The sequence below is a fragment of the Onychomys torridus genome, chromosome 10, assembly GCF_903995425.1.
Source record: "Onychomys torridus chromosome 10, mOncTor1.1, whole genome shotgun sequence".
NCBI lineage: Eukaryota > Metazoa > Chordata > Mammalia > Rodentia > Cricetidae > Onychomys > Onychomys torridus.
This window is the reverse complement of record NC_050452.1, coordinates 87761306-87784374: the sequence shown is the minus strand read 5'-3', so window position 1 is coordinate 87784374 and position 23069 is coordinate 87761306. Positions and strand designations below refer to the sequence as shown.

General features: G+C 44.0%; 1 protein-coding gene across 2 annotated transcripts in view; it reads left to right on the top strand.

Annotated features, from left to right (window-relative positions):
- Slc4a4 (solute carrier family 4 member 4) overlaps window positions 1-23069 on the top strand; it is a 319163-nt gene that overhangs the window by 23495 nt on the left and 272599 nt on the right. For both annotated transcript variants that reach the window (XM_036200218.1, XM_036200219.1), the window contains exon 2: window positions 13957-14030. In XM_036200218.1, the coding sequence (XP_036056111.1) occupies window positions 13958-14030 (73 nt within the window). In that variant the 5' untranslated portion in view covers window position 13957. The remainder of the gene's footprint in view (window positions 1-13956; window positions 14031-23069) is intronic.

The following is a 23069-nucleotide window of genomic DNA, read 5'->3' as shown; positions in this document are numbered from 1 at the left end:
CTCTGTGGACAAGGAACCTGAAGGACCATCTTGTCTTGCTTAGGTAAAATTCAGTGGCCATTTTCCTTTGGGTCCTGTATATCCAGTTTATACAATATCCTGTCAAGCAGTCGAGGCAAGGGCACTCCCCCCCCGCCCCACCCAGTGGCTAACTTTTGCCACAAAGAAAGCAAACTCCATTAATGGGTTTCTTTGATGCCATCATCCTCTTTGAAGTAATTGGTGCTGCCAGGAGCAGATGTGTGTCTTTGTCCAGAGAAGTCAAAGTTCTTAAAACATTTTAAATGCCATATTCTGTAGTTCTTGAAGTGTTTGAAGATTACCTACCTAATTGAAGTATATCTATGTATACCTAGAAAACTTAACATGACTCTTTAAGTTTGATTATCATAGATTACTAATTATAATCTGTATTTCTTAATTATACATTACAATTTTAAATGAGTTGCATAAACATAATACCTTAAATAAGAATAGAAATATATATGTATATATATAAAGTATAATGAAATTAACTTTAAATTTGTATCAATAAACTAAAATCCATAGCAATAAACATTTCAAACACATTGTTACTCTTTAAAAGTAGATTCAATAATCTACCCTTTTACCCTATCATATCTATATCCCCCTTTCTTCTTTAGAAAGAGATTGCACTTATAATCAACCTCCTTTAAATAAAAATAAACATAAATAATATTTTGGGAATTTGGGAGTAGCTTCTCATACTACTTCCTGCTGGTTGGGGATGCTGGCTATCTTATGGGGATCCTGAGAAAATTAAGAATTATAGTTAAATCTTGGCTGTTGTAGTCTGTGAGACTGTATTGACCTTTCAGGGGGTCTTAGTTGATCAAACCATATTGGCCTGGAAGCCATCCATAGGTTCTCATCTGGTGTGGAAACAATAGCAGAACATCTTTTCCAAAGCAATGTCAAATTTTGAAGTCAAGATACCTTTACAATATACATATTGGTTTAACTGAGTAGTCTTTACAGTCAAATGTTTTTCTGCAGTTAAAAATCCCAAAGAAAATATAATCCAGACTCTCCATGTAATTTCCATCTTTATGTGGCTTATTTTTTATATTACTTTATTCTCTTTTTTGAGGACTTTATTGTTTTAAAAACTATGTATTTCTTTTTTATGATCGTCTATACCTTCTGACTGTTGTTTTCTACTGCAGTGTGGAGAGGTCCAAAGCTGCAGAGCCAGCTGCTGGCTCCACCTCCCACTACGGACAGCTCTGGGAAGCAGAATTAAGTAGTATGCCTGCATTTTAAACCTGTGGCTGTTCCCCCGAGACCACAGGCAACAGCTGGGAGAAGCCTCTTGGCATTGCTGCCCAGGCTTGTTAGAAACCACAGGAGTCTTGCTGTGTTGCTGCCGAAGCCCACTGCAGCCAGGAGACATGTCTCTGTGCCGTGGCCCTCCATGAGTAACATGAACTGGGAAGGTGCTCTTAGCTACATTGATAATCTCTTCCTAAGCTCTCTTAGGTTTTAGGTGGAAAGTCTTGCGAATCTCTCCCACCTGTGTCCTGCAGCAGCTTGGTCCTAAGTAAACACACAGAGGCGTATATTATTTATAAACTGTATGGCCTACGGGTCCAGCTTCTAGCTAGCTAGCTCTTATAATTTAACTCAAGCCATAATTGTTAATCTATGTATTACCACGTGTTCTGTGGCTTTACCTGCATCCCATAACATGTTGCTTCTTGGACGAGGGTTTGGCATCTCCTCTGCCTTTCTTCTTTCTGTCCCTCTCTTGGATTTTCTGCCTGGCTATAACCTGACTCGCCATAGGCCAGAGCAGCTTCTTTATTAACCAATCATAGCAAAACATATTCACAGCATACGGAAAGACATCCCATAGCAGATAAGGCCACAAATGAAGATGCCGAGATCATAATATTCCTTTTCTTTCATTATGTCTAAAATTTTAATTATTTGGGGACAGATCCACATTTGTAACATGTAAGTGTGTTTGTTATAATTTGTATTCATGCGTTCATTTGTGATGAATTGGTCATAAAGAATAGGGTGATTTTAAAAGTTTCAAAATTAGGGCTGGGGAGATGGCTGAGTGGTCAGTACTTGGCAGTCAGTTGTGAGTCCTAGAATTTAGATCCCCAGAATCCACAATAAAGCAGGGTGGGCTTGGTGGCCTTCTGTAATTCAGTGCTCAGGAGGTAGAGCAAGCTTGCTAGCCGCCAGTGAGCCGTGGGATTGACTGAGGTGTCTTGGCTCATTGACTAAGGTGGACAAGCATTGGAAGAAGATTCTTGACAGCAGTCTTGGGCTTCCTCATGAACAAGCACCACCATACACCATATCCACACATGCAGACATGAGCACGCACTTATGTATACCATACATGTAAAAGTGTGATTTCTTTCCAAAATATTTTATTTTGGAAAATTTCAAACTGGAAATTATGAAGGAGTAGGAGTGAGTAGTACAACATTCCATCCTTGCCCCTAGCTATCTGTGTGCATCCCATCTCTGGCTTTATCTGTCTATGGACACCCCACTCCTGCCCCTGGCTGTCTGTGTGCATCCCACCCCTGGTTTTAGCTGTGCCCACAGTTCACCCCTCTGCTTCCACATGTGGCCAGTTTGGTCTCACTCCCCTGCTCCCCATTCCATTTTCTTCCTGGGAGATTTTAAAGCAAGCCCTAGTTTGCAGCATCTCATCAATTAATATTTCTGGGTACATTTCTAAGAAATAAGAACATTAAAGCATCATGGCCATGTATGTGTGTATGTGTGTGTGGGGGGCATTAGAGAGTAGAGACTGGTGGATTTTGGGAGCTAACTGACCAGCCAGACTAGCCAAAACAGCAAGCTTTAGATTCAACAAGAGAGCTGGTACAGAGAGAAAAAGGGAGCCATGGAGGAAGACACCCAGGACTCCCCCTCCCCACCTTCTTAGGTGTATGCATGGTATGCTAGTGCATGGGTATGTGTGTATGCATACTGGCACACACATGTGCATATATTACATACACACACACACACACACACACACACACGGTCATAAAATGGGGGAAAATAGTAAAGAAATATCTAGTGCTACTTATTCTCACACCTAATAAAATCACCAATAGTTCCTTAGTAACAGCCAGTAATACCCAGTTAATATTCAAACTTTTTCCATTGTCTCCAACTTTTTATAAAGAAGGTGATTTGTGCAAATTAGGACCTCAGCCCACACTTTGCATTTGGCCTTGTCTCACAGGGGTCCTTCGTTCTCCGGCCGTGTTGGAGTATTATTTTTTGGTGGGAAGAGCCTCCCCTACACATGGGTCACTCTTCTTTCTACCAGGGCCAGACTAATCCTTTATTCCCTTCGTATAGAGGCGGCCAGACCAGGGAACCCCCACTTTCAATCCAGCCAGGTTTAGCAATGGAATCTGTGATTTCCACACGCTCTCCACTCTCTTAGTATGAATCTAGAAAACTCATGATTGAAACCCACTTGGAAGTAGTAGTCTTTTACTATTTAAGGTATAGATTTTGGCCATAGGCAGCAGTACCAACAGACCAATTTTACTGTATTCCCATGACGTCTGTGCGCTCATTGTTGGCATTGACTTCTTCAGATACTAAGCATTCCATTGCTGGAGCAAATTCAGGTAGGTGAGGGTTTAGGGGTACCTCCCTGGGTCGCAAGCTGTAGAGACAATGAGGCAGACAGTGGTAGCAGTGCTGTTTAGGGGTAGAGATTACCCTTATGTCAAGCACCTTCACTGGGCTGGAGCTGAATTCTGGGCTAAAGTTCTTCTTTTTTCTTTTTAATTGAAAATAGATTCTTCTCTTATATAGTACATCCCGACTACAATTTCCCCTCCCTCCTCTCCTTCCAGCTCTCTCCAGCTCCCCTCTCCTCCAGGTCCACTGCCCCTTAGAAAAGAGCAGACGGACCTTCCAGAGATAACAACCAAACAGGACAAAACAGGATACATTGGGGCAAGGCAAAGGCTCTCATGTAGACACCGGACAAGGCAACCCACGGGTGGAAGAGTACCAGGAGCAGGCCAAAGAGTCAGAGACACACCCGCTACCACGTTAGGAGTTCCACAGGAACACCAAGCTAACAGCCAGGGGCTAAAGTTCTTTTAGGTACCAGAGGGTTGCAGAGAGTGGCGTGGCCTAGCTTCTGGCACGGTGTGGAAGGAGGCTGACTCACACGTTTGCTTGTAATCTAGGCTAAAAGACCAAGGCCCCTGGAAGGTCCAGGCAGCACCATAATGGAAAATGTTTGTGCAGTGGCAGGCCTGTAGAGAGTAAAGGAAGCTGTCAGCTTGGGGACATCACCGCTGTTGAGATCCTGCAGTGGCCTTCTGCGTCTTCAGGGCAGTTACCAACGTTCTCCATCTTTGACTGGAGTGTGGTGGGATGTCAGAGTAATTTTGATTTGGATTTCCTTAAAGGCTAATGATGTTGGATTTTTTTTTTTTTCATGTGTTTGTTAGCCATTGTGCCTCATCTGAAAAATGTCTGTTCAGTTCATTTGTTATTTATTGATTGGATTGTTTGTCCTTTTAGTGTTTAAGTTTTTGAGTTCTTTATAGATGCTCAATGTAAGTTCTCTGTGCAAAGGTTTTCTCCCATCTACTCTATTGTTTTTGTTTTGGTGTGGAGAATCTTCTTAGACACTTGCCATTTGTGTTTTGAGGCAAGATCTCACTGTGTAGCCTAGGCTGGCTTCAAGTTCAAGATCTTGTTCTTTCAGCTTCTCAAATGGATGCTGGGTTGGCAGGCATGTGCTACTTCGTGAGGCACAGAAGATTTTAATTCGATACAGTTTGACTTGTCAGTTGTTATCTCCTGAGCCAACTACTATAAAATCAATATAGAGATTCCTTAAAAAAATAAAAATAGAACTATTACCTGACACAGCTCTATCCCTTCTGGGTATATACCCCTTGGAATCAACACCAGCGTACTGCTGAGACTGTGTGTATTTCCTGCTGCAGTATTCAAAATGGTCAATTTACAGACTTAGCCTAGGTGCTGATGAACAGACCATGGATAAAGAAAATGTGGCATATATTCACGGTGGACTTGTAGTCAGCCATAACAAGAACAAAACTATGTTAGTTATAGCAATATTGATGGAGCAGAGCTCTTATTAAGTGAAACCCGGCAGACTCACCAAGACAAGAAACTCCCACTTCTGCGCATATGTAGAACGAGGGGCAGAGAATGGATGAGAAAGCAAGAGGGACTATTAGGGATGTGGAGGGGAAAAGAGAAAGTGGGGGGTAGAAAAGGCATAAGAAAGGATGAATGTGTTCAAAGGACACCGTATGCATGTCCAGAAGTGGCGCAGTGTGGCTCTGTATAAAGATACACTGTAGAGCACACAAAATAATATGGGTATATAAAAAGTGAAGTGGGTCTCTAGAAAGATTGAGTTAGATAGTCAAGTTGACTTTGTACAGTGCTTGTCATAGAACTTGGCAAGTAGTAAGTATTTGAAACATGACTGAATTGCTAGATGAGGAGACAATCCCAGGTGAGGACATATTGCTGATAAATAGACACAGTATTAAACCAACTCCTAAAGACGTATGGTTATACCCATAATTGACTGAATCTCTCAACTCTCATCAGAGAGCTTCTATTTGCAGTAGATGGTAAATCACACAGAGATACACAACTGGTCAAGGTGCAGAGACTAAGAGACTGCAGAATGTTCAGCCCTAAATGGAACATATATGCTGTGCTCCCCCTCCCCCACTAAAAGCTCAGGGATTGTCATGGAAGACGGGTTTGGATGAAACAGTGTCTTTTGGACACAGCAGGGCAGCTGCACATGTGGTCTCACAGTGGGTGTGACAGTATGGACAAAACCCGTGTAAGCCTGAGCTGGACCACATCCCAGCATGGAGAAGGGGTTGGAGTTTGGGTTTGAAGTTTTCCCTTAGCCAAGGAGCTACAGGCAATTGTCAGATGCTGGGAGAAAGAGGGTCAGTTTTTATTTTATTTTTCTAAGGCTGTTTGTTGTCCCTGACTAGTTAACCACACTCCAGGAGAAGGCCACACACATCCAAGAGTATCTGGTCAACCCATATTGGCCTTGATGGACTAAAAAAGACAAAATGTTGGGTGATAGGGAAGAGGGTGGATTTGGGAAGAGTTGGGGGAGATGGGAGTGAATATTATCAGACCACGAAGCTGTCAAAGAAGTAATTGAAAATAAGGTATTGAGGTGAGGTAATTCTATCAGAGTGTTCAAGTGGCATGCCATTCCATATTAGAAAACATGAGAGCCAAGAGGTATACTCACTCAAATCTTTACTTCTATCCCTGGTGTTCCTATTTTACAGGGAAACTTAGTCTTGGTAAATTTACAGGCCTTGGTCAATACCACACTGGAGGAGAGTGAGTAAGAGCTAAGGATAGGAATCTGTGTGTGTGAAAACATAATCATGAAACCCATTATTTGATATGCTAACTAAGAAATTTAATATGAAACTGCTTAAAATGAAGAACAACTTGAGTGTCCTTAGTAGCTGCCCCTATATTGTTACTGGTCTTCAAGTCCTTCAGTTAGAATCTTCAGCGTTGTGTAAGTCTGTCAGTCAAACTGTGACAGTGTCCAGATGGAAAAAATGCATGTATATAGTATGATGCCTAACTTCGTGCCTGGAACTTATGAAGACCTTAACCAAATGCCAGCAGCCTCATCCTTGCCAGTTGGGTGGTGGTTCAGGATGGGCAGTGTGAACTGTCTGGCTGCCACACCGGTGAGAGAGGGGAGGGGAGCCCTTTTTCTGATGTCATTTCTGTGTGTCAGAGGTGACCAGGGCAGAGGCTATACCAGGTCAAGTACCATGTGGCTGACTCCTGGCCTGGAGTCCTGGGGAAAAAAAAAAATCCCTGCTCTTGAGTCCCTACCTGTCTGCCATCTTGAATCTAATCTTAGATTAATATACATTTGTCCAAAGTAAATGCATGTAGAATCACAGACTAAATGTCAGTGTGACATATTTGTGGCACTTACTTATTGGTGCTGCCTGTGGACTGACTACTATAGATAATCTATCACTGACCAAGTTGAAATGTCTAGAGTTTAAGATTATATGAATGAATTATACAGCATGTAGCTTTTGGGGCTGTCACTTTTAGCATAACCCCCTAGAGATACATTGTCTTAGTATGTGACTCAGTGGCTCATCTGTGCTTCCTGCTAAGCCATATTCCATGATATGGATGGACTAAACCCTTTTAACCATTCACCTATAGAAAGGCACTTGGGTCAGTTCTAGTTAATTAATTAATTAATTTTTTTTAGCTATTATGAATAAAGTTGCCACGAGTGTTCATGTCCAGGTCTTTGTGTGAACGTATCTCTGGGATAAGTGCCTAAGTGGACAAAGGGACTTTTAAGGCAATTCATAAGTCTAGAATTATGTGCAGCATGATCCTGCTTTGGGTTGCAGTTTTACTTTTTATTCAGCCTGAAATCTGATTTCATGTGGGGCCGCATTTCCCTGGCCCTCGGCCTGTGTCAATGACCCAGCTGATTAGGGAGCTCCTGAATTGGGAGGGAGGTTTACTGTTTACTCTGTTTCATGGCTTGCAGATCTGTGGGAGGCAGGGCTACCATCAATCACACTTGTCAGTTTTTCTGTGTTGATCTCTCTCTCTCTCTCTCTCTCTCTCTCTCTCCCTCCTCCCCCCCCCTCCGTAATACATCTGCCTAAGGCTTCAGCACTGTGCATGGTTAAGCCAATGACCACATTGTTCTCTCTCGCTTCCTGTGGGGATGCTAGGCCCTCAGGGAGCTCTGTGAACTTTTGAAGGGAACGGTTTCAACTTTCCCCTCTTAAGTCGGTTGTAGTGAACACATGCTGCCAACAGATGGCAGTACACTTTGACGTGCTGAGATAGCTCTTCTCTTGTCCCTGTGACTCAGTCAGATGTTCTTTCTGTACATGTTGCAAATCTGGACAAGACATTTTTGCAAAGCAACAAAAGCACCAATAAAATGCTGTTGGTTAAAAAGAAAAACTCAAAGGAAAGCGTCATGTTTGCAGCGAGCATCTGATAAGAGTGATTCTTCACCTCTTAGAAGTGATGTGGGTAGGGAATGGCTTGGGACCGCATGTGGGAGTGGACAGTTCTGGATGCTAGGTTGATCGTTGCATTTTGTGTAGTTCCTGAGTAGAGAACGGTGACAGCCAAAGGGCAGGCGTAGCCTAATTTTGAGGTTTGAGACTTGCAATACCTTTCGGTCCATAAGGAAAAGTCTCCAGCAGCATAATTACCACAACACCAATGGATAATATGAAAGCCTTCATTTTCAGTACTTTTCCACTCCCTATACATGTCTATGCCTCAGGGCATGTGCACACAGCACTGTTTAACATTTGCTGTGTACAGGAAAGCTTTTGTAAAACCAGAGGTGATGGAGTTCATTGGATGTCATAAACAGAGCAAGCTGGCAAGGATAGAATAGAATGAATTTAATACAAGGTTGACTAATAAAATTGAAGCTGCATGCACACATTGACCCAGGGATGTCAAACTCTAGTTTGGACATGTTGACAGCTGGAGTCACCCTGCTCCCTGGTGCCATCTCTGGAAGCAGTCAGAAGTCCCTGACAGAGCTCATCTTTGGTCACCCTGGCCCAGGCTATGGAAGATAGGGGCGGGTTTTGGACTCTGACGACAAGCCCCTCCCCACAGTGGCTAGCACACTGAACTTACAGTGTGTGTTCCATGCACCAGATGCCACCAGCCGAGAACACACCCAGAGTTGCCACCCTGTGGTGATGAGGAAGCAGGTGGCTGCAGCTTAGGCGGCTGCCTTTTTGCTGGTGTGCCCCTTGGCAAAAGCCTTAGGCTCAGAGACAACTGTGCTGCTGAAGTTCTAACTCTGAAACCAGATGCTGTTACCATAGAGACAAGTGAACTGCTATCGTGGGAGGCACGGCGGGGAAGGATGGTAGAGGGAGGCAGGAGGGCAAGTGAGGCGAATCTAAAGGCTAGCATACCCGAAGACCTTCAACCTTTAACAGCCCTGGGACTAGCAGGCTGGTGTTCTTGAAACTTGTGTGCTGGCGGCCTGCCACTTGCTGACTGGCTGAGTGGCAGCTGCTTGCGCTGTGAGTACTAGTTGGTGAGCACGTTGGCACTTGGCGCAGGCTCAGGGGGGGGGTGGGATCTCAGAGGGCTGGAATGCGGATGGGTGCTGTGGGCCCAGTGGCTGACAGTTTTGCACAAATGTTTCTCGTGCCGGGCTTAAGTCACCCTCACAGGCCTGCTTGGTGATTAGGACCGGCTGGTGAGAGCCTGCCCATTTGGCAGACAATTTGACATGTGTTCCAGTTAAATCATTTTGCTGCCCCAGAATAACGGAGACTATGAACACCCCCACCGTGGGTCTGGACTTGTATGGCAGGGGTGGAACTTCTCTGATCAGAGCAGGCCCAGGCTGAAGGAAGGCAGCATTGACCCAAAGTGGATTTTACCCTGACTGGTGTGACTCTTAACCCCCTGATGCTTGGTGGGGAGCTTCCAGATCAGTTCTGAATTCTGCCTCATGCTAGTGATGTGAGCAGTGCTGAGGCTGAGTGGAAGCACACTTCCTGCTCATTTTCAGCCAAAAATGCAAGGCACGTGCGAGGGACATTTTTAAGGATGGGTTCGGGGGGCCTGATTAGGGACTGGATGAGTTAATTTCTTCCAACTGATTTATAGAGGGGAAAATGGTTGGGTCAGCCACTTTACATGGTATCTCTGTCTTACTAATAATAGCCAGTAACTGCGAAGAGGACGTAAGACCAAAGAACTGATATGTGTCATGTAAAGATGGAGAAAGCAGGGAGGGGGTTCTCTCTGGCCTGTGGAGAGGGCCAAGTTCACTAGGATGACCTTGCTCTTGAGGCAGAGCCAGGGCTGCCAGGTTTTATGTTTTTGCTTTGTTTCGCTTGCCCCTTTTCTGCAGAGAGGAGGTCTGTTTTCAGGCGCTCTCTGCATGATCCATCAGAAAGAAGGAAGTTCTGATGACTTGCTATGTATAGGCTTGAAGGGAATGTGAACTATGCATCAAAGAGCCAAGGAATGCACCCATCATGACCCCCACTCCCTACTCAGACGGTGGGGCTGGGCAGTGTTCTCAGCTCGGCCAGAGGGCTCGTGTATTGGCTTTTCTACCTTCCTTTCCAGTCGTCTCTGGCTTTCTTGTTTTTCCTTTTCTTTGGCTTGTGACATGCAATTTTGGAAAAGGCTTAGATTTCCAGGTTAAATGTTTTCTTTAGAAAATATGTCAAGAGACAACAAAATATTTTCGGACCCGCCCGATGGGTGATAGCGTACAAAGTGAAGTCAACATTTAGTTGTGTTAAATTCAGCATGCTGACTGACTTGGGGTCAGTTCTGAGAAGAGATGAGGGACAAACTCTTCTATGTTTCCAAAGAGAACAGTGCACAGTTAGGGTATGTGGCAGCACTGTAGCTCTCTGGGATTCCGTTCTTAAAACTTCAGTGGAGTTTTAAGAAAATATCCTCATTAAGCTGTCATCCTTATCTGTGTGTACAAATGCTGGGTAACTAATGGCTCCTTGCACTTTGGACTGCTCCCTGACCTCCAGGAGAAAGAAGTCTTTAAGAAGGTAGATGTGACTGTGCAGGATGCACAGTAGATACTCAGTTAATATTTACTCCCCTCCTCACTGGGGGGAGGTAGGAAAGAGAAGAGGGAGCAGACGAGCACCGTCTCTGTTCCTGTCTCCCCTAACACTGAGCATGGCCTGTTTCAAGCGCTTCTGCTATAGACAACTGCATCCTTCATGTTGCCAAGGCCAGCCTTTGCCTCCCCATCTCTGTCTCTCTCATCTTTCAGGTGGGGTTCTCTGCTCTCTCTGAGTTCCCTGATGTCACTTGTACCCCATTTACACCTGCCCCACTGCCCGATTTGGGGGTGTTGGTGTGTTTTAGCAGGAGGTCTCAGGTCTCCTGCCTTGGACCTATTCTTCCTTCCTGCATGAGTGCGCACGTCTGGTGATAACCTCAGCCCCAGCCTGATGCATGAACTTTGCCATGTTTCAGTACCAGCTGCAAGTCCCTAGTTCCAGGCCCAGGTGGCTGCAATCACATGGTCACATCAGCAGCTTTTTATGTGCAGGGTGCACATCTCAGCCTTGGAGTGTACAGAACGAACTCTCCTTCTCACACAGTCCCCTCGGTTCTTGTGGTGGTTTGGGAGTTTCTTTTGCTCCCTAACCATCGGCTTTCCATGCCACAGGTGGAGTGATCCTTTGAAAAGGGAACACAGACCTTCCATTTTGACTCCTTCTCCTGGCTTGCATGACCCGGTTCTCTCCAGTGTCATCTGTACGGTTGACCCCTTGCTGTCTAGACCTTACATCAGTTCTTGGATGCTGCTAAACTTTCCCACCCCAGGGCCTTGTCGCTTGCTGTTCCCTTCGCTTGGAAGGCTAGACAGCCCCTGTGCTGTGTCACTTTCTGCAAAGATCTCAGTGATGCTCTCTGACATTATCTTGTTCATTGTTAGGTTGTTGTTGTTTTTAAGGAACTTTTTGTCTTATTTGTAGATTTGTTCCCCTCCCTCTGAAGAGTAACAGGAATATAGCAGGAGTAATTAAATATTTGCTGAACCCATGAGTAACGCTGTATCATTTAATCTTCCTGGGAACCTAAGGCTCAGAGAGATTGGCAAATGGCTTGGCTTCTTAGTCTTTAAGGCATTTCATTCCCACTATAATCCTGCTGACTGACCCATATCTTGTTTATACATTTAGTTTGAGTACAGAGAAGTATTCTGATGTGTCAGGATGAGCCATCTTGTACGAGGCTCATCTCCCCCCAAAAAAGGCTCTCGAAGGGTCCCAAAGTCATATGTTTCTTTCCATCCAAGTCCTAGCCAGGCCTAACCCTCCTTAGCTCCTGAGATTAAATGAGATGGGGTACATGCAGTCAGGGTGGCTGAAGGTCAGTAATGAGTTTCTTAATGATGTCACTCTCCAGTGCTGGTAAAGGGAAAAGGGAAGAAAAAAAAAAGAAGCTTATTTATTATAGAATGCTATTATTTGTGTATATATATATATCTGCTTCAGTCTTCCTGCCTGCCTGCCTGTCTGTGTGTGTGTGTGTGTGTGTGTGTGTGTGTGTATGTGTGTGTATGTGAGTGTGTGTGTGTATGTGTGTATGTGAGTGTGCGTGCGTGCGTGCGTGTGTGTGTGTGTGTGTGTGTGTGTGTGTGGTCAGTTCTTTCCCTCTGCCATGTGGATTTTAGGGATCAAACTCAGATCATCAGGCTTGGAGGCAAGCACCTTTTACCTGCTGAGAGACACATTACTGGCCCAGGAAATCGCATTTATAAAACAAAGTATTGTGCTCTAAGTTTGATGCTGAATGCTTTTAAGTTTGGCACCTCATTGGAATCTCAGAGCAATCAAGGCAGAGTTGGTAGTATTGTGTTGAGTCACTGTGAAATTGATATGACTACCCTAATTTCATACAAGAAAAAAAAATCCCTGTGGCTCAAAAAAGTTAAGTACTTTGCTCCAGGTGGCATAAGTACTAAGCGGTTGAATTAGATTTTTGTTTCTTGCTTCTGACCTTTTATGTAAAGGTGACTGCTTGGTAAGGGAGCTATATTCTAAACTGGGAGGGAAAAGCTGAATTCAGTGCACTCTGCCTAGACTATAGCAAATCTCTGAAGCACCAGAGTAAGTTATACAGACCATATGGAAAACAAACTCCAGCATCTCCAATGCTTGAGCACACAACCGGATGACTAGAAACCAAAGGGGACATGTGATTTTCTGGCAAGGCTCATATACGGGATGACATAGAGCAGCTGTCCCCGAGAAAGTTCTTTGTTACAAGACCCGTACTACACAAGCAGCATTTGAGCAGTTCAGGATTTCTTTCTGCTTCCACTATAAATAGAGTTCATGGAATTCTGTATATGAAAGTTAATGCAGTGCGAAGGAGCCAAGAGTAAGGGAATAAAGCTTCACTCATTCTGTAAACCAGAAACATGTTTGGCACCGGGAAACTGGAAAAAAAAAAAGAAAGAAAGAAAGAAAAAAAACAAAACAAAACACTGTCGTTCCTTGGATAGATTCTGAGGTCTTATTTAGCATATGAAATTGCAGAGTAGATCCTATTATGTAAGGAGACAGGAGGAAAGCATAGCGTGGTTACAAAATGAAGAACTTCGTGCCCTTCAGAGAAGAGTTAACAGTGCATCCACTGCACAGAGAGACACGTGATAGGAGTGTGGAAATGAATGGATGGGTGGCATGTATATGTGCCTACTGCGGTAGCCCTGGTGCTAGAGAATCCTCGGATGTCAGATTGCCGTAAGGCCAACATGTGACTCAACGCATGCCACTCAACACAGACTACTGGGCTGGTATTAAGAGGCTGGCTGCAAGCTAGGCTCCCACTGTGCGTTAGCCTAACTCCCTGTCGCTCTGTGTGTGGGTGGGTGTGCGTGTGCTCCTAGGAGGGTATACATTTTGTGCAGTGGGTGTTTAAAGAGCTAAGCACCGAAACTGGATTTCCACAAACGATCATCACGAACACTCCAGACACATCAAACTTCCTCTCTTGGTATTTTTTTTCTCTTTCTTCTTTTGCTTTCATCTCTGTTTTTTCTCTTCTGCAACTCCCCCAAAGGGAGACTCTCCCTCACCATCCAGCCTTCAAGATTGGGATTATTTCCTATTACCTCTCCATGGGGCTGCCCTCTCAAGGTTAGAACTGAAGCTATGTGGGGCCAGCACGTTCTCCAGCACCAGACGAGAAGAGCCGTGTGAAGGAGTGACAGCCACCAGAGGAAGAGGGACTGTGTCCTGCAAACATGAACAACAGCTTGCAGGTTAACCTGCCCAGAAGCTGGGCTGCTTCAAGTGGCTCACTTCAGGAGAAGTCTGAGCATTCTTTTTTTCTTTTCTATTACTATAGGATGGAGGATGAAGCTGTCCTGGACAGAGGGGCTTCGTTCCTTAAACATGTGTGTGATGAAGAAGAAGTAGAAGGTGAGCCCTTTGGGTCTGGGAAAGTGTGCGCTTCTATCCATGTGCTCTGTAAATAATGGCATTCATCTATTTCAGGCATCTTAACATTTTAAAAGTTAAGCACTAAATCTTACCGGTGGAGTTTCTTTAATCTCCACATTTGGTGTCAGCACAGGAAGTAATTCTAAGAACTTTATCGGACCCTCAGAATTGAAGTCGGCAGGGGCTTACCTGGGACCTGTTATTTATTTATGTATTTTTCTACGGTGTTATTTTAAAGTAGGTGCTTGTGTTAGCTCTGCCTCTGCGCCAGAAACGAATGTTTTACTAGATAAACCCAGGGAGCTGCCGGATCTATAGAAATGTAATTGTTAGCACCGTCTACTGTTCCTTTTTCTGGAGCTTACAGGGGGGAGAAGCAGATGTTGCTGAAGGATAATCATTGTTGTAGGGAAAACAGGTCTGAGATGAGGGGGATGAGGATGGTTGTCATGGACAAGTCTTCGTTCAGGAAGCTCAGACAAGCATTTTCCGTTTAAAAACTCCCCGGAATCTCTTTTGCTAGTGTCTCCAGTGCCTGTTAAAAGCGAAGAAGAGTTCTATTTTATCTGCTGCCAACAGACTTCAGTATGTGCTTCCTTCCCTCACCTCCTGACTTACCAAGAGCATCAGGGGACTGCTGCTTGACTGGTATGGAAAAGGCAGGGCTCCGTTAATCATTTTGGAGGTAATAATGGGAAGGCATCACAAATACATAGTCTGTTATTGGTATTTAGTATGAGTATGTCATAGGGCAGTCAGGGTTAGAGACAGCATCAAAGGAAACTCGTAGATGAACGTTGTGATCGGTTTCTCCTGTGAATGTCACTTGAGAGACAGTCCCCTGTTTTGGAGGCTGTGGACTGACTGGTCCCTTTGGTTAGCTCGTGCCTCCCCAGAGCCTTGGCAAAGAATATGGTGAGGCTGAGAAGAAGGTGGATATTGTGTGTTCTGAAGCAATGCTTCAAGCAGCTGGAGCCCCAGGTCCAGGGTGTTCATGCTCCTGTGGTGCTGGGAGCAGCCCCAGCACGGTGGTGGCTATGTGGTTTCTCATGTTTCTTTAGTGAGTTTCTTCTGCCCTCTGGAAGATTGGCACCCCCTCTGCCCCACCCCCTGGCTTCCCACACTTAAGCGCTTGAGACTGACTAGCCAGAATTTGATGTCGAAGTTTCTTAGGAAAACGGAAACTGCAGTATTTTCTTTCGTATTGTTTTATGGGTTCCTTGCATTTTTTACAGTGTGACTATGGGAAAAATGTGAAGTTGCAGAAGGCAGAAGGGTAGAACTTCTCTTCAGTGCTGAAACTCACTGCAGCCACTGTCATTATTCCCGACTATAAAAGAGGGATAAAGTCATCAAGTTCGAGCATGAGAAATAATGTAGCCTTGATGAAAATGCTAGCATTTTAGAACAGTTAAAGTGAAAAAGACCTTGGGAATGGGAATCTACAGTGTGCACACATTCTCCTTTGGGAACAAGGTCCCGGCTGAGTTCTCAGGAGATGTAAATCTCGAATTCTGGAGGTACTTTGGATCAACAGCACAGTACTGCAGGAGACGGCTGCCCTCTGGTTCTTAAACAGTTGTCTACAAAGTGTATTTCCTGAATTATTCCCCTTGATTTTCACGCAGAAAATTAATCTGTTGATTGTAGCATAAATCATAATAAAAACAGCATGTACGTCTGTAGCTAGCTTTCTGTGGGAGAGAAACAGAAAGGCAACCAAAGGCTGTAGAAGGTGCCTGGGTCAGTGCAAGAAGTGTGCTGGTTTTATGGCCGCGAAGCTTGTACTTTCCATTCTCACAGGGCATCCACATTACAGTCACTCTTTTGCATTGTTGGCTGGTGCGTGACCGATCCCTTTTATTTCAAGGCGTGTTCAGTTGTCTGTTTTTGAATCTTAGGCCTTTTAGGATGGTGGTTGCTTATAGTGGATTTGGTGTGAACTTCCAGCAGTGGAAACATTGGAAGTTCTGAAGTGCTTCTTTCTCCTTCGGTACTTTCCATTTGGCCCTCTCCTCTCTCAGCTGGCTCCATCAAATAGGGTTGGGGCATGCAGATGTAGTGTTAGCGCTGGGGAAGAGACAGGGATGTCGAAATGGACCAAGGGTTCATGGCACATCTGTGGGTCCTGTGACTGAGTGAGGGGAGGGATGATGGTTGGTTTCTGATGTAGATCGACTTTTAAGTGCGGATATATTTCTCAAGGTTGTGAGTGGATCTCATATTTGTAATTTCATAGAAAAGGGCATTACTGATGGGGAACAACATGTGACTTCCTGAATAGCTGGGTCTTTGACACAGGAGTTAATACTGGGGCTTCAGGATGGAGAGTTCAAAGGACAAGGAGCTGGAGAACCTTCCTGTAAATTACCAGTGATGTTTCCTTTGCCCCTAGAAGTTGTTTATTTTCCTGCTAAGATGACTAAAGTATATTACAACACACCTTGCAAAAGTAAGCTTAAATACTTTGCTTTTTAGTAATGTCTATAAATTTTAATAACTGAGATCTAGTAGCTGTAGTTACTTTGACATGTTCATATAGTAAAGATAGTTTTTAGAATCCCCAAGGTGGGATGCCTGGATTCAGTTCACTGAGGCCAGAAGAATTGCAGGTTCTCTCTGAGCTTCTTCTAATGATGTTCTGGGGCTGCGGCAACTGAGACTTCAGACTGTGCCCCCAGTTCACCTTGTTCAACTTTTCTCTCAGTGGGCGGCACCACACCTAGTCCTCCTCCTAAAATCCTCAGAGAGAGCCGTCAGCTGCAGAACTCCCCGAGAGCAGAGTGAGTCAGGAGAGGAGTCATCTTTAGTTTAAATAATGAACTTACCCATGCTCCGTATATTTAAAGACTTGAGCCTTGTTTTCATAAAATCTCCCCCATGTGTTAATGGCTTAGATACAGCATTCTGAAAGGGAAACCAAGTGCCAATTTTAATCTTGGAAATAAATGGAAGCTTGTGGATCTGTTTCTTCACTGGTTAACCTTGCACCGGGTGTGGCTTGGCAGTTCATATTGAGTGCCAAGTGTATCCACTTGTAAGAAGACTTCTGTGATTCGGACACAGATATCTGCTCTGAACCCCAAATCCTGAGCTGCTTCTCGGGTACCTCTGGATAGAACTAGTCAGTAGATGATAAACTGATGTTGCCAGAGCAGCCTAGACCAGGGGCAACAACGACTTGGGTTTGATTTCAAACAGACAGGGGAAATTGCCAAGTTTGAGGTAGCTTTTTCCCCCCAAGAGGAAATTGTATGGACATTTGTTTTTCCCCCAGAGGAAACTGTGTAGATTATAAAGGAAAAGACAGCTTGGGGATGGGCTAGTGGCATGCACCTGTCATCTCAGCACTTGAGAAGCTGAGGCAGGAGGGTCAGGAGTTCAAGGACAGCCCAAAGACCCTGTCTCAAAAAATAAAGTCAGCTTGGATTTTGGATCCGTGTGTTATAAACAGATTACTTCATATTCTCATATTTCGAAATAGGGGAAAAGAGCAAACTCCACCTTATCCTTTGAGATAAGGCCTTGGCTCTGCTGGGCTAGGTAACTCCCCAGCGGCCTTGGCAACTCTGACTTCATGAGGAGGAGCCTCTCCTTAACTTTGAGTCCAACTAGCAGCTCAGGAAACATAAAGAACAGCAGGACAATATGGTCTGAAATGTTGACGTAGCTGGAGCTTGGTTGGAGCTTGGTCAGTGCTCTCTCAGAGCAGTTAAGGCTGTATGGTGGTGTTTTCCCTCCACTTCAAAGCTGAGTTCCACAGGAAGTGTACTCCCACCTGTCAAAGGCTGAAATAATCCTAGAAGTCTGCCCCCCCCCCCCATGTTCATTCAGAAAGAGAGTATTGTTGCAAATTCTGGAATTTATCATGAAGTCTTTTCAGAGAAATTAATTTTGGGAGTATAGGACAGTATTTGGGGCTGAGTGCACAATCACCCAATATTTGTTAGAGCAAAGGATGTACTCATCAATATAGAATATGAACTAAGTAAAGCACATGCAAAATTATATCATTCCCAAAAATCTGCTCATATTTTTAGTTAGTATTTTGTTCCTAGTACTTACAGTCAGGTTGTATGATGTGGTCTCTATCTTATCCTTGGTATCCTGCTTGATTTTACAAGGCTCATTCTCAGTTTTACAGTGCCTATGTATTTGAAGTGATAAGGAAAAGGAGGCATTGAAACTGCTCTCAACCCCTCTTATTGTTCTGGTCTATGTTTTGAAAATAGACTAAAATGATGAAATGGTGGCTTTTGTCTTTTTGGAGGTCAGGACCTCTACATTTTATAGACATGAAATCATAATGACTTAAGCTAGTTTTCACTAGAGGATATTGCGATGCTCTATTCATGTGTATTGGAGGAAGGTAGTGTTCTAAAGAAAAAGGTGGGGCCTGGTAAACATCTGTTAATAATTAGAGTTCAAAACTATAATTGCAGAGAAGGAGTGAATCAAAACCTATCATATGGGAAGGGAGGGGCCAGGGCCGGCCCCGGGCTATTCTGAGCTCTGGACCTAAGTGTCCGGTTGCATTGTGCTGACCTCTTCTCTGCTGCTCACTCTCATTGCTCAGAAACGGCGTGTACAGAGGAAACACTTGGAAACAGACTGCTGGAGGAAAAGCCCTCTCAATAGAAACAATGCATTCCCCACATTGGAAACCGTTGAAGAGACACAGGGAAGCTCTCAAAGTTGATACTTGACCAGCAGCTAGGCCCCACCCTCCCTCAGCAGTAGGAGCCTCTTCAGATCTTTCCAAATCCCTTCTGTCTTTCTCTTCTGGTCTCAGCCTACCACTCCCCAGAGATTCTAAAGCATACAGCTCTTATCTCCATGGCTGCCTGTGAATGAAATCTTTATCTGTAGGCGTTGTCCTGAGCGAGGACATCTGATGTGTGTACATGGGTTTTTGAAACAGGAAACAGGCTTCATGCCTTCCCAGAGTTCTCCTCTGCTGCGGATTCTCTGGTAAAATGTTATGGACTAAAACCCCCTTGAAGCCATTTGCTGCCCTACGTGTTGACATTCTTTCATAATAAGCCTCAACAAATTGGACTTGGTACTTCATGTTTTGCAAGGATTCAGACATTCTGACATGATACTCTGGGGACAGTTTTATCTTAGATGGAGCTTTTTATTTGGTCATGTTAGTGAGCTATTGGTTCCTATTTACTTTGGGAGCATCTACCATTTGTTTTATTCAGGTGCCATTATAGTAGAGTAGTTAAGCATCAGTTGGAGAATAAAATTCCAAAACGGAATCCGTTACCAAATCATTGTATTGGTGAAAACAGCCAATTAGAATGCTGAGTGTGGGTTTCTTTCCCCATAAATTGGAGACAGTGAGACATGTCATTTATAATATAACTTACGATAATGATCCAAAAACAATGCCATCAGTATACCTGGTACTAAGAAGAATAGGAATGCCTTTTGGTTAGGGAGAGGCAGAGGATAAAGAACTTGCTGTCCAAGCATGAGAACTGAAGTCTGAATCTCCAGAACCATGCACTAGGGGTGATGAGTGTCGGGAGGTGGAGGCAGGAGTGTCCTAGACTCCCGGAGGCCAGCTAGTCTGGCTTACATAGAGGCAAACAGTAAAGAGACCCTGTCTCAAGCAAGGCAGAAGAAGAGAACTGACACTTGAGATTGTCTCCTGACCTCCAGATGTGTGCTGTGGCCTGTGAGCACCAGCATTCTCACACAAATGGGCAGAGAGAGAGAGAGAGAGAGAGAGAGAGAGAGAGAGAATGAATGAATGAATGAATGAATGAATGAATGGAGAGTGGTCCAGGCGGTATGGCCAAAGACATCATTCTGAAGATTTTAATTGGCCAAAAGGTTCTTTTGCTTCCTCAGTTCCTTCCTCCCAACATCCAGTCTTTGAGCTCTTAGCCTTCTCTGTTGGAGAGATGAAGAAGAAGGGACAAGTTGAGTTGCCCGAGGACTGTTGTCTATTTCTCTTTGGACTCATTCTCCTACCTTTCAGCTCTGGATATGAGACCTAGTGTTCATAGTTGAACTGCTGATATTCCTCACCCTTAATTTACTAAATTGTCTCATTTTCTAAGAAGAATCACATTCAATTGTATATGTACCCAGGGTAAACTGCTTGCCCGTTGCCAAAGTCTGCAATCTTTTCCTCTGGGAAATAGGCGTGTTCTAGGGCATTGTGTTCTGGCAGTGAGGAGGATACATGAGTGGAACATGGGAGTCTAGTCTATGAACACTCAAATCTTTCCCTTCCCCCACAGCAAAGATTAGAATAACTCTGTGCCCTATGGGCTAGTGTGTAATTTAGGTGCCAATTAAATGAGATTATGCAATAAAGTAGAGGTACTATGTATCTAAATATTTCCCTGTTTTAAATCATTGCAAATCTTTAATTTTGGCGGAATGGGAAGCCTTGCCTGATGAGTGTGAGCAGAGCAAGTCTGGAGTAAAGATCAATTGAGATCCTTTTGTTACTGTGGTAAGCTTGCTGCTAAGATTTTGTTTCAATTTTACTTCACTCTTTGGCTAATTCCAGAAGGAGTGAGGTGGGAGCCTGCCATGCCCTGGGTTCATCGGAGGTTCTGTACACTGCATCCCAACACTACTGATTGCCAGGTGGGATGAAAGGTGAAGGTAGTGAGGGTGGTGAGTGACACCCATTGAATCAGCAGTATAGGTGACTTAAATAATTCCTTTCTCTGAAGAGCGAGAAGGCTTTTAAGCCTGGTAATTGCTTTTACCTTTCACAGGGTTGGAACTAGAAGGCATCTGTCCTAAGGTAGACAATGGGTTCACCTTTAGACTCCGTTGACTTTGAAAGAACTCCACCAGATATTATTTTACTGAATATTTTCACGGTTGAATGCTCAGTAACTTTTACCAGGCAGAAACGTCTGGAAATAGAAATTTTAGTAATATTAGCCAACACGTATCTTGCAGAATTATGTATTTATAGGTTGTTTAAGTCATCACCCAAGTCCTCAACTGACTATTAAAATTTCAACGAGAAATTCTATTTGTACTTCGACATCAGGGAAGTGTCTTTGACGTCCAGTGAAGGCTTTAATTGAATCCAGCTGATACACATGTTTGGCAAGTTCGATCAGTATCTGATTGTTCAGGTTTTTCCTTGCTTTGATTCAGTCTGTGCTGGGGCTCAGAGGATGTGGTGATGTACCAGGCGTCTTTTGGACCTGTTTCTATTCCTGGCTATGCGCTGTCTTTCTGAGTGACATGAGGAGGCTCCTCAGTGCAGCTAACGGCTGAGTTCCTGGTCCTACCAGCAATGCTTCATGGATTCTTGGTTAATACCCCCCCCCCCCCAAATAATCTGCTATTTGTAGTAAACCACTGTGAATGACTTAATTTGCAATGACTGTTGATTTTTTCCTTGTTGTTTATCTGTTTTTGTGGTATGCAGTGCCTCGCCCGTATTTGGCAAGCATCCTACCATGGAGTTTTCACCCCAGTCTTCTGTAGACTTTTTTTTCTTTTTCTGCAGATATATAAAGAAATATCATTTATAACCCTGTCCCCCAGGTTTGCTAAAAATATAAGTAATGGCATCTGAAATCTTGAGGATGGACCTTATAATTGTAAGGTATTACCTCCTGCAGATGTAATCGTGGTGTGAAATTTATTGTTCTGCTCATCACGATCTTGCCAGTGGTTGCTATGACTGCAGAGTACTCCCAGACTGAAGTTGAAATGCTGATAGCTAGTATTCTGTAAGTTAGTTGGTTAATACCCATATTAACTCTCCTTACTTAGTTGTAACTGAAGGGTAATGCTTCCACCTTTTCAACCCAGTAAAATGACTAGAGCAGTTGTACATATAACCTCAGTCCTCTTGGATGTAAAAACATTCCTGCTAGGACACAGTTTCTGTTCAGAAGCAGACATTACTTAAGAGCACATATTTATTAATATAATAATTTAGAGATTGCACCATATATGAGTTTATGTGAGAAGCCAGGGAATATATATCTCACGGTGTAATATTGAGACCTAAGGGCAGGGAAGGAATTGGATAGAGGAAGGATAAGTGGAACCCAGGGCACGCATGTCTGTAGACTTGGAATGGGAGAGATAGGCACCTTAGAGAAACAGAAAGTAGGTTAGTGTGCCACATCACAGGACCACTCACACACTTCAGTGGCCTGAGGTAGGTGAGACCCAGGTAATTTGTAGCATTTATTTCATTGTATGCTATATAGGTATTGGCATATTTATGTATATGTATGTGTGTGTGCTGATGCAGCCACGCATGTGTGCATGTGTGTGTGTGTGGAGGATAGAGGTCGAAGTTAGCTGTCTTCCTCTGTTGCTCTCTACCTTATTTTTTGAGACAGGGTTTCCCAACATGGAATTCAGCAGTCTGTCTCTGTCCCCCGTGTTCCCAGTGCTGGGAGTATAGATGCTTGTTACTATAGACGCCTGGTTATTACGTGAGTGCTGGCGATTTGAGCCTAGGGCCTCATGTCTACACAGCAGGCACTTCAACCACTGAGCCGTCTTCCCAACAGAATTTTTACGCTTGAACTGGAATTCATTGTGTAGCATAGGCTAGCCTCAGACTCACAATAATCTTCCTACCTCAGCCTCTTGAGTACTGGGATTATAGGTATAACCTACCAGGCCTGTTTTTGTGACCTTCTATTCTGCTGAAGATTTAGGATTTTGTTGACCATGTTGGAAGCATGTGTAAAGGGTTTGAAGCAAGGAAGTGACAAGTGACATTTTGCAAGAAAGGTTTTTGGGTGCTGGGTGGAAAAAATGCTCCAGGAGGGAGGTAAGAAAAGTGGAGCATCTGATCCAGCTGAGAGATGATTTTTGTGTTAGCCAACCTAAGGCTAAAAGAGTTGGAGAGGTGTGGCTTAAATATCAGAATTTACAGAGAGATGGATGGATAGATAGATGTGTGAGTGCTCTACTGGATTTTTGCTATGAGCAACTTGGGAAATCCTTTGCTATTTCGTAAGATAACTGGAACTGGGGTAACGTGGTGGCTATGGTAGGGAC